The following is a 12,559-nucleotide window of genomic DNA, read 5'->3' as shown; positions in this document are numbered from 1 at the left end:
ATACACTCCTTAGAGAGATCAATCATGGGAGAACAGAAGGGCTGTGTATGGACAGGGAGACAGCTCGGGGGGCAGGAGTGCATGGGAGGGAAGGACACAGGGAAGAGGAAACTATGGGGAGGAAGCAGGAGGGGAGCTGTTACACTGTGGGAAATTAGTCAGTCATGAGACAAAGAGTATGTGAGCTGCTGTATGGAAAGTGAATTTGCTCTGTAAACTTTCACCCAAATCATAAAAAAAAGGTGTGTTTTTAGTATACTACACCTAAAAATTGAATCAGAAACATAAGCAAAAACAGCTAATGTTATTTTAGAATACTATTTCCATATTTCAGAAGCCAGAGCTAACTAAAATCTGTCAGTGTTTTATTTCCCAAAGTGCCACTTAAATCCTTGCCCAAGATCATTCACAAGTGCTTCTCACTCCTAGTTTCTTGTTCTCTGGGGCTGTGTTCTAAAAAATTGGAACTGTAACATCACTACAAGTGGACCAAAGAAAAAAGAAAAGAGCTGAAACTCATTAGTACATTTATATTCTGTGAGAAACTGGTGGTGCAGTGGTTAAGACCTCAGTTACTAACTGAAAGGTTGGTGGTTCAAACCCACCAGTCGTACCATGGAAAAAGATGTGGCCATCTGCTTCCGTAAAGATTTCAACCTTGGAAACCCAATGGGGTAGTTCTACTCTGTTCTATAGGGTCTCTATGAGGCGGGATAACTGCAAACTAACTGTGGTTATGCATGTCAAAGTAAGTTCTTTAGACTTGAAATTTCAACAAAGGGTAAAAAAACAAACCAACCAAAAACAAGAATGAGAAGGTTACCTTGCCATGCCTGGAAAAGGCTTCCTGCATGAGCTGCTGCAGCTCCTTCCGGGATAATCTGTAATCTATGTTGCTGATCTGGATGTCAGCACCATTTGCAAATGGGTCTGGGCAGTCTGCACCACTGCTTGAGTTTGCAATGTTGAAAGCAAGTGGGGATGCTCTGTTTAAAAGGTTTGGAGACATACTCCTGCTTAAAATATACATATTGAGATTATTTTCTTTTTCACAAAATTGTCATTCTATTTATTGGTTATATCATTTAGGCATAACACACTACACAAAAACTGTTCCACATCCCGCTTTGGCGAGTAGAAGAAATAATTTTTCCACAACGCGACCAAACTAAACATTTAGTTTTCAATTTAAACATATACCAATTTACACTTACTATCAAAAGCACCTTTCAATTGTATACTATCTGTTGACCTCTTAACAACAGTAAATTGCTTAATATCAAATATTCTTTTATCGGACTATTTCAAGCTAAAGGTAGAAATTATAGGCAGGCCTAAAAAAATTAAATTTCCACTTTGGGCATTCATTGTTAGGAAATTAGCTTTCAATACCAATTTTTTCATTTAACCTCCCTTTTGGCTGTGAAAAACTAGATAATCTTGCTCTTCTATTGAAGTCCTTCTCTACGTAGGAAACAATTTTATGTAATTTTTAGATGGAAGTTTACAGGCCCAATGTCACTTTTTACAGTGATTTTTCACCAACACAGTGGTACACACACAATGCCAGAAGGGGCTCATGGGAATACTACATGGCCTGTGACTCGTTCTGTCTTTCCAGTCTTGTAAGAATGACTTGGTATCATTTTAGGAAGCTTAGATTACAAGTGTTAGATAGATAATTACTATGGTTTACAGAGACCCCCAACTTCTCAAACAGCTTCTTATAATTACTCTATTAATTAAGAATAACAAATTTATGCCTAGTTTGAGCTTCCTCCTCAATACAGTAACATAAGCATATATAGGTGCCTCCCATCATCAGCCAGCAGCTTGAAGATAGGCTTTTCTCTCTGACCTCTGCTTCCCAAGATTTCCACGTAGAGGAGGCAGTGATGACCCCAAACGTTAACTATAATAACCTGAGGAAACAGGGACTGGCAGAAGCAAGATGGAGGATTCATCTTTTAATTTATGCATTTCTGTATTACTTGAACTCTTTTAAACAAACATGCCATTTAGTAATCTTTTCTTATCGCACATAACCACACCATGGGTTTGAGAAGCCAGACTTACCGAGAAGACCAAGACTGGGATGTGAGTAAAGGTCCGACATGCCTTGACACAATCAACTTGCTAAAAGCAGATGGGTAACTGACTTGGAACATAGTCTCCTCTTTATCTTTTCTTTCTACAGGAGAACTGGTAACACTTCGGGCACTGAGGTTTTCTTTTCTAATATAGGGAAAATCCAGGGGGAGAAGGTCATTTGTTTTCCTTGACATTAAATAAACAACTGTGAAGAAAATAATAATTTAACATACTTCTGATTGCCTTTGTAAACTGATTCTGCCATCCCCAAGGTTTTAGATGTCGGCACTGTAGCACTTGGATTACTGTGAGGAGGGGTGACCAGCCTCACGTTACCCTGCAGAGGCTCACTGTTTCTATTACCAGTCTTGGACTCCACGCGGCACAGCTCCTTAAAGAGACAATTGCAGTGGGTTTAAAAATTTAAGTACTAAGAAGTATTAGACCTTGTACAGAAAATACTTGATTCTGACTAGCATCAAAAACTAAAATAAAAAAAAGGACACACCAAAAGCAAGCGAGCACATAAAACACAGAAACAAAGAAACTAAACCTACCATAAACGTCAGAAAGCAAGAGGTCTCAAAATTACCTGTAAACTTTTAACATTTGCATTTTTTGTAGCAGATCCAGAATTTGCCTGTGACCCTTTTCCAGGCGTGGCTTTGGCACTGGAAGATTGTTCACTTGCATCTTTGATGAGGCACAATTTTAGATTCTTAAGTTTTTTGGGAGACTTCACTTTATCAACAATTGCACTTGAACTCTTTGTTTCACAGAGTTCTCTATTTTTTGGAGTAAATGACACAATGATCCTATTACCAAAGACATCTTCATTTTCCATTCGCTTCTGAGCCCGTTCTGCACTATCTTGGTTTATGAAGCGGAGAATTGCACTGCAGCCTGTGATACTCAACACTTTCCCACCACAATTATCGGACAGGCGTCTGAGCCTATTGCTGATGCTCTTGCCATCTTTATTTGCTGGTAGGTTATAAACATAGAGCAGAGTATGGCACTGCTAATACAGAGGAAAAAAGTGTTACATTAGGTTAACTCAAGGGCACACATTCAGTTACAAATAAGAACAGTGCGTTATCTCCAAATCTTAGCTGACAACCTTGGAGGAGAGGCGGTAATGAATTAGACAGAGTGGGTAAACTTACTTAGTGTTAGCAAGAGAACCAAATGCCATTTTAAAAGAATATGCTAAGATTTGGGAAAAAAAAAAAAAAAAAGAAAAGAAAGAATATGCTAAGAACAAGAAATCCACATATTGCATGATTCTATTTCTATGAAACATCCAGAAAAAGCAAATCTATGGAGACAGAAAGATAAGTGGTTGCAAGGAGGTGGAAATTGGGGTTAACAGTAAACTGGCATGAGGAATCTCACAGAAGTGATGAAGGATATTCTAAAGCTGGCTGTACAACTTGGTAAATTTACTAAAAATGAGTAAACTATACACTTAAATAGGTAGATTTTGTGCTATGTTAATTAGCTTTCAAAGATGTCTATTTTATTATTCAGTGGAGCTATTGAAAAATACTTTTAAAATTAGAGTTTATGCAGCTAGAACAGCAGGTTGCCAGTAGTCAACCCAGAAGTTCCATTTGTCAGTGGGTGATCAAACCATTCCAGATAAATTGAAATTTATGTCTTAAGAAATAAAACCATGAAAGTACCAGAAGAACACTTAAAGCAATTTTGGAGAGATTTACATCCAGAAACCATAAATCACAAAAAAAAAAAAAAAAAAGGGCAAAGGATGTAAACAATTTACACATCAACATCTAACAATAATAAAAGGATATTTTGCAACATAAGTAATAATTCATGAGCGAAACCATTTTTTACCTATCAGATCAGAAAATGTTTTTAAATCAACACCACACTCTTATTTATTGTTGGCAAGAGTATAAATTAGTACAGCTTTCCTGGAGAGCAACTTGGATCTGGCCAATGAAATTCTGACCTAGAACTTGCCTGCCTTGGAACTTATCCTACAGACTATTAGCCCAGAAGCTCAAAAGTGACATAAGTTACATTGCTGGACATGGTGAAAATGCAGATATAAATAAAATGTCCAGTAAGAATAAATTATCAAGGCCAGCCGTACAAGAATGTTTCAAACCAACAATCTTGTTGGTTTTTAAAATGTGGTACAAATATATTAGTATCTATTGATATAGAAAAATACAAACATGACGTTGTTAAGAAAAAAAGAGTCATGGAATGTAACATACTATTTGTGTTTTTTAAAAAAATGAACACATTCAAAAAATTTTTAAGATAATACCAAATTCTAACCAATAGTTATCTCTGGAGGATGGCATTGTGGGGATTTTACTTTCCACATTTCTGAATATAGATTTAAAAAAAAAAAACCATCAATGAACACACTTTTGTAATCGGAGGCTTTGCTGCCCGATCATCAGCAAAATCTACATTCTTCCTAATACATGTAAGGCTTAAACATATGCTTGATTTATTAAAATTAAAGGGATAGCCCAAAGAACACAAAAGAAAAAATTTATCTTAAATTATGACTCTAGTTAAGGAGCTCTCAGTGGGTAAGGCATTTGCTGCTCACCAGAAGGTCAGTGGTTCAAACCCACAAGTTGCTCTGCTGGAGGAAGATGAGGCAATCTACTTCCATAAAGATTCATAGCTTTGGAAACCTTTATAGGGGTCATTAAGAGTTGGCATTGACTTGATGGCAGTAGGTTTGGTTTGGTTTGGTTTCAAGTGAAAAAAAATTTCTGGCAAGACAGCATGTTCTGAATAATCAGGTCTCTTTCACCTTATGCACAATAAGGATCTCAGAAATTGGCACGTTGTCACCTACAAGATTACATTTGATGTAAAGGCCCCAGAGGTTAGAAAAACATAAACCAAACCCACTGCAATCAAGTTGATTCTAATTCTTAGTAACCCTATAAGTCAGAATAGAACTGCCCCATAGAGTTTCCAGGGCTGTAAACTTTACAGAAGCAGACTGCCACATTTTTCTCCTGTGGAGTAACTGGTAGATTTGAACCACTGACCTGGTTAGCAGTTGAGTACTTAACCACTGTGCTACCAGCACTCATGAGGTTAGAAAAATGAGTACACATCAGAAGCAGAAAGGAAGAGAGGCCAAAAGATGAAAACATATTGATTAACAGCAAAGGTGAATTAGAAGAGTAGCTCAAAAGACTGAGGCAGGGCTTGTGTATGTTATTCATTGGCCAAGACTCTGGTATCCCCAAATGTGGTTGTACTTAGCCAAACTTGGTTTGCTATCTGGGAACTAGCAGGGACTAGACTAGTAGGCAAGGTGCTGGGGGAGATCTGGGGCTCAGTCTTTGATCTGCTACAGTCAGTTGTATGACTCCTGACTTGTTTACTTTAAGCAGTGACCTTCTCCTCTCTAAAATGAAGACATCAGATGAGATCATTTCTAGTAATTCTGTAATTCCAAAGTCATTTAACTCTACTTTTAACCTGTCACCTTCTAAAAATTAAATTTTTATGTGCTTTCAAAGACTTCTCCAAAACAGTAAAAAACCTACAGGGTTGGAAAAAATATTTGGCAATGGCATATCTGACAAGGGACTTATCTCTAAAATTTATAGAAAACTCCAACACCTCAACAACAAAAAGACAAATAATCCAATTTAAAAACAAGCAGAACACATGAATAGCTCCGTCACCAAAGAGGATATTCTGGTGGGCAACAAACACATGAAGAAATGTTCATGATCATTAGCCATTGTTGTTGTTGTTGTTATGTGCTGTCAGAGAGTTGCAAATCAAAACAACAATGAGATACCATCTTGCCCCAGCACTAGTAGCAAAGTTCAACAAGACAGAAAATAAGAAATGCTGGCAAGGATGTGGAGAGACTGCGACTCTTATACACCGCTGGTAGGACTGTTCAGTGATACAACCACTATGGAAAGGAGTATGGCGATTCCTTAAAAAGTTGGAATTAGGAATACCGTTTGACCAGCAATCCCATTACTAGGTATATATCCTAAAGAAGTGGGAGCCAGGACAAGAACAGATATATGCACACTGATGTTCATTGCAGCACTATTTACAATAGCCAAAAACAACATAGGTGCCCATCAACTGAAAAATGGATAACCAAACTATGGTACATACATACAACGGAATACTATGCAACCTTAAAGAATGATGTAGAATTCGCAAAACACCACATAACATGGATGGACTTGGAGGACATTATGCTGAGTGAAATAAGTCAATTACAGAAGGACAAATATTGCATTAATCCGTTATTGCAAAAAGTCAAGGAAAAGTTTATATATGGGAGGAAATTTTCTTTGTTGGTTACCAGGGGTGGGAGGGGAGGGAAAGGAACACTGCTAGACAGATAAAGACAAGTACTGGTTGAGGTGAAAAGGAAGGGCAATGTACCAAATGTAAGTGATCAACACAGTAGCATTGAGGAAGAGGAAGACATAGAGAGAGGTACATGGGAGGTACAGACAACAAAGATGAACCCCTCTGCACATACAGTACTGCACTGTCAGTGATGGCAAATATTGATCTATGGGTGGATAGGTGGGTGGACAGGCTGAACGATTAGGTATGTCTGTGCAGGGAGGAGTATGCCCATGACCATGTATAAGGTTGGCAGACAATGTTTCTACAAGTGTGTTTGTATGTTCTGTAAGAATTTCCAGGTACATAGCAGAACTGACAAGAGACAAGACTTCTTGGCCATAGTCAGCTACCTAGAAGGAGCAAGTAGTTGGACCTGTGGGGTCGGGATCATGGTCACAGGGGACATCCAGCTCAACTGACCTAACATACTACACAGAAGCATTGTTCCACATCCTACTTTGGTGTGTAGTGACTGGGATCTTAAAAGCTTTTAAGCAATGACAGGTCTCTCCTCAACCAGAGCAAAGAAAAATGAAGAAAACCAAAGATGCATGGAAACAATTAGTCCAAGCAATTGATACACCATGTGATCCTCAGCCTAACTATGAGACAGAAGAACTAGATGGTGCCCGGCTATCACTGTCAACCACTCGGAGGGGGATCTAAACAGGAGATCCCAGATAGAGTGGGAGAACAATGTGGACAAAACTTAAAATCATTTGGAAAAATAAAAAGGGGACCAGGTTTGCTGGTCTGTTAGAGCCTGATGGAACCACTGAGGCTAGAGCCCCTAGCTGCCCTTCAGGTCTGGAAGTGAACTCATTCCTGTGGCTTTCAGCCAAACAAAAGACAGGAGGGATATGAGCTGAACATTTACATTAGGTAGATACACTCCTTGGAGAGATCAATCATATGAGAATAAAAGGGCAGTGTATGCACAGGGAGACAGCTTGAGGTGTAGGAGAGCATGGGAGGGAAGGACACAGGGAAGAGGTAACTATTGAGAGGAAGTCAGTGGGAAGTGAGCTGTTACACAGTGGGAAATTGCAGTCAATGTCATGAGACAAAATGTGTATGAACTGCTGTATGGAAAATATATTTGCTCTGTAAACTTTCACCCAAATCACAATCAAAATAAAAAAAAAAAAAAAAAAAAAACCATCCACTCTTCTGGATCATCCACACTGCCGCTCCTCTCCATTATTAGTGGAGTATTGCCATTATTATCTCTGGAAGAGTTATGTATACATTCTCTAAACAGCTTAAACATAGCACAGCAGTAAACATTCTCATCTCAAAGCAAGTCTATTAGAAATGTTCCTTCTGCTAGAAAGATGCTCACCTTCTCCTGATTGTTTGGCTTAAATATGCTATAAAACCAAACCAAACTCAATTCCATCAAGTCAATTCCAACTCACCACAACCCCCACTGGGTTTCCAAGGCGGTAAATCTTTACAGAAGTGGATTGCCCCAGCTTCCTTCAGTGGCTATTGGGTTTGTACCACCAAACAGGTTATCAGTCAAATGCCTTAGGCACTGCACCACCAAAAAAAAAAAAAAAAAACCCAAACTCATTGCCATCGAGTCAATTCTACTAATAGCGACCCTTCCTTGGGTTTCCGAGGTGGTATCTCTAGAGAAGGAGATTACCCAATCTTCCTTCTGAGGAGTAGCTGGTGGGTTTGAACTGCCAGGCTTCTGGTTAGCAGTCAAATGCCTTAAAAAAAAAACAAACTCACTGCCATCGAGTCAGATCCGACTCATAGCGACTCCTCCTTGCGTTTCCGAGGTGGTATGTCAATGGAAGTAGATTGCCTAACCTTCCTTCCGAGGAGTGGCTGGTGGATTTGAACTGCCAGCCTTCTGGCTAGCAGTCAAATGCCTTAGGCATTACAAAATGTTATAGGTATAGCAATAACCATGACTCCTAAATGTGCATGTGCACACGCCAGGGGGTATAACCACAGAAAACATTAGCTCATTGGCCTGGTAGAGCTTAAGGATTAAATGGCTAAAAAGTATACAATTAATCTGTTCAGTTTAATACAATCACAATCACATGAGTTGTGCAAACCATCACCGTATTCTCCATCCATAATTACTGGGAGCAAAAAGAATAACTTGTATTCCTCTATTTCCATTTATTTGACATAAAACACTGGTAGCTCTGGAAAAACCGGCAAGTGGCTACTGGTAAGGTAAATCTGAAGATCAATTCTCTGAGATATTTTGAAGGGAAAAAAAAGGCAAAATTTATATGTATCAACTCTCTGGTTACTTGTAAGAGAAGAACTGAAGGTTTCTAAGCCTCATTTCAAAATCTGGTCAGCCTCCCACAAAGAACAGCCCCACTGGGCTTGGCAACCCCCTTGGTAAGGCTGTCTTTCAGTCTCCAGAATCTAATATTGGAATACAGCAAAAATAATGCAAACCAACTTACTGGCATTTTTAGTGGTAACCTGGGGGGCAAGTCGGAAATGAACTCTTCAAATCTGATCAGCTCGTTAGCATGATGCAGCAGTGCTTCTGAGGCCTGGTTTTTATGGACCAAAATTATGTGGAAACCATGCCTGTGTCTCAGGTCACTAAGCTCCAATGCAAAATTGACATCAGCTGAAAGAAAAGGTACCACCCACCCCATCCCCAAACATTAGAAACACTTGAGAGCAGCAGACAACACTACTGACACCCATTAAAAACTGTATTGATCAGGAAACAATGTATACTTGTTTCCTAAGTTCAAAGTTGCTTTTTCCACTTTTAGAAAAGAAACACATTTCACATCAGAAGAATTTGGTGAAGAAAATCACAAAGACACATGTTATTTTCTATATTTAAAAAAAGCAAGTAATATGTTGCTAGGGCTCAAATTTGGAAACTATTCACCCTGGAATTTTTCTGAGGAAGTATCATTACAGAAGTAGATTACCCGACCTCCTAGTGAGGAGTGGCATGTGGATTTGAACCGCCAGCCTTCTGGTTAGTAGTCAAATGCCTTAGGCACTACACCACCAGAGTTCCCATACCGGGCAATGAGTTAGGAAAAAAAAGGACTTCTGTAATAAACCTAGTGCCATGAGAATCCTTACTTAAGTTCCATGAAGAAAATACAGAAATCCATATAGACCCAGTTTTTATTCCAAATAGTTCTTAAAACTAAGCATAAACACATCCTAACTAATGTAGTCTCTTTGGGGCAAATTTTACTTTAATGTGTTTTTGGCTTCTATTATAATTCCTACATAGTGAATTTGGTTTAAATTAGCAGATGTTTCTACACTTACTTGACACAAGAACTACAGTGGCTGGAGCAGTGTGTGTATTTGCAAACCGTCGGAGACTCTGTCGGAGTTTATCATCAGCAGCATTCTTTGCAGTGGCATTGATGTGGGCAACAGTTACCTGCATTAATATACAGTAAGGGTGAATGAGCAAAAGCTGAGGTCAGAAAATGACAACATCTTTTGTCACAGTTTAACAGCTTATATTTAGATAGATAACCTAATAGAATAGTAGAAAATCTTTCATTATAATTGTTGTTACTGCCAGTTAGGAATGAAAAAAAAATTACCATAAGGAAATCAATACCATTTACAATAGCTACCAAAAAAATAAAATACTTTGGAATAAATCTTACTAGGATCACAAAAGACCTGTACAAAGAAAACTATAAAAAAAAATTACTTCAGGAAACCATAAGAGATCTACATAAATAGAAGAACATATCTTGCTCATGGATGGGAAGACTGAACATTGTGAACATGTCAATGCTACCCAAAGGAATCTATACATTCAATGCAATCCCAATCCAGATCCCATCAGCATTTTTTAAGGATATGGAAAAAACAATCACTAACTTTATATGGAAAGGAAACAGACCTCAGATAAGCAAAGCACTGTTGAAGAAGAAGAAGAAAGTAGGAGGACTCACACTGCCAGATCTCAAAACCTACTATTCAGCCACAGTAGTCAAAATTGCCTGGTACTGGTACAATGACAGACACATAGACCAATGCAATAGAGTTGAGAAACAAGAAATAGATCCATCAACCTATGGTCAGCTGATCTTTGACAAAGGGCCGAAATCCATCAAATGGGGAAGAGAATGTTTGCTTAAGAAATGGTGCTGGCAAAACTGGATATCCATTTGCAGAAAAACGGAACAAGATCTGTATCTCATACCATACTCAAAAACTAACTCCAGATGGATGAAAGACTTCAATGTGAAACCTCAAACTATACAGTTCCTCAAGGAAAAACTAGAGCCAAACTTAGGGGCCCTAACATATGGCATAAATAGACTATTAAGCATAATCCAAAATGCACAAACAGCAGAAGAGAAACTATATGAATGAGACTTTCTAAAATTAAATTTTTATGTGCTTCCAAAGACTTCTCCAAAAGAGTCAAAAGAGAACCTACAGACGGGGAAAAAATATTTGGCAGTGGCATATCTGACCAGGGACTTATCTCTAGAATTTACAGAAAACTCCAACACCTCAACAGCAAAAAGACAAATAATCCAATTAAAAAATGGACAGAAGACATAAACAGACACTTCATCAAGGAGGATATTCAGGTGGCCAACAAACACATGAAGAAATGCTCACGATCATTAGGCATTAGAGAGATGCAAATCAAAACAACAATGAGATACCATCTTGCACTAGCACTAGTAGCAAAGTTCAACAAGACAGAAAATAACAAATGCAGGCAAGGTTGTGGAGAGATTGGAACTCTCATACACTGCTGGTGGGACTGTCAAATGGTACAGATGGGAAGCAGTATGGCGATTCCTTCAAAAGTTGGAATTAGAAATATCATTTGACCCAGCCATTCCATTACTTGTATATATCCTAAAGAAGTGAGACCCATGACAAGAACAGACATATTAGACATATGCATACCCATGTTCATCGCAGCACTATTTACAATAGCCAAAAATGGAAATAACCTAGGTGTCCATCAACTGAGGAATGGGTAACCAATCTATGGTACATACACACAGTGGAATACTATGCAACCCTAAAAGAGTAACGCAGAATCTGCAAAACACCATATAACATGGATGAACTTGGAGGGCATTATGCTGAGTGAAATAAGTCAGTTTGTCACAGAAGGACAAATATTGTATTAGTCTGTTATTGTAAAAGTCAAGGAAAGGTTTATCTATGGAAAGAAATTTTCTTTGTTGGTTACCAGAGGTGGGAGGGGAGGGGAGGGAACACTGTTAGATAGGTAGAGATAAGTATTAATTTGGGTGAAGAGAAGGTCAATGTACCAAATGTGAGTGGTCAACATGGTGGCATTGAGGAAGAAGAAGACAGAGAGAGGTACATGGGAGGTGCAGATAATAAAGATGAACCCTTTTGCACATACAGTACTGCATTGTCAGTGAAGGCAAACATGGGTATATGGGTGGATAGATGGGCAAACAGGTTGAACTATTAGGTATGTCTGTGCAGCAGGGAGTGTACCCAAGACCAAGTATAGGGCTGGCAGACAATGGTTCTACAAGTATACTGCTATGTTCTATAAAAATTCCCAAGTGTATGGTAGAACTGACAAGGGACAAGGTTGTAGTCACTTCTTGGGCACAGCCAGCTACCCAGAGGGAGTGAGTAGTTGAACCTGTGGGCTCAGGACCATAGTTGCAGGGGACATCAAGCTCAATTGGCATAACATACTATACAAAACATTGTTCCACCTCCTACTTTGTTGAGTAGAGACTAGGATCTTAAAAGCTTGTAAGAAGCCATCTATATTGAACGATAGGTCTCTCTTTGTCCAGAGCAAAGAAGAATGAAGAATGAAGAAAACCAAAGATTCATGGAAACAATTAGTCCAAGCGACTGATACAACATGTGATCTGCAGCCTATATGACTATGAGACCAGAAGAACTAGATAGTGCCCAGCTACCACTGTCAACCACTCAAAGGGGGATCTATGTAGGAGATCCTAGATAGAGAGGGAGAATAATGTGGAACAAAACTCAAAATCATTTGGAAAAAAATAAGGTACCAAACCTGGTCTGCTAGAGCCTGGTGGAACCACTGAGACTATGGCCCCTA

The 12,559-nt window shown here is 38.8% G+C and overlaps 1 protein-coding gene across 1 annotated transcript in view; it reads right to left on the bottom strand.

Moving 5' to 3' along the window:
- Positions 1 to 12,559, bottom strand: part of MARF1 (meiosis regulator and mRNA stability factor 1) — a 76,977-nt gene that overhangs the window by 47,135 nt on the left and 17,283 nt on the right. The window contains exons 5-10 of the mRNA XM_007956477.2: positions 9,772 to 9,889; positions 8,928 to 9,100; positions 2,684 to 3,112; positions 2,325 to 2,482; positions 2,077 to 2,235; positions 824 to 1,013 (exon numbers count right to left, since the gene is read on the bottom strand). Coding sequence (XP_007954668.1) covers positions 824 to 1,013; positions 2,077 to 2,235; positions 2,325 to 2,482; positions 2,684 to 3,112; positions 8,928 to 9,100; positions 9,772 to 9,889 — 1,227 coding nt within the window. The remainder of the gene's footprint in view (positions 1 to 823; positions 1,014 to 2,076; positions 2,236 to 2,324; positions 2,483 to 2,683; positions 3,113 to 8,927; positions 9,101 to 9,771; positions 9,890 to 12,559) is intronic.

This window comes from Orycteropus afer, unplaced genomic scaffold (genome assembly GCF_000298275.1).
Source record: "Orycteropus afer afer isolate SDZICR_OR568_19922 unplaced genomic scaffold, OryAfe1.0 scaffold00623, whole genome shotgun sequence".
NCBI classification, from domain to species: Eukaryota; Metazoa; Chordata; class Mammalia; order Tubulidentata; family Orycteropodidae; genus Orycteropus; species Orycteropus afer.
Note: the sequence above shows the minus strand (reverse complement) of the source record. Positions and strands in the feature narration are given on the sequence as shown.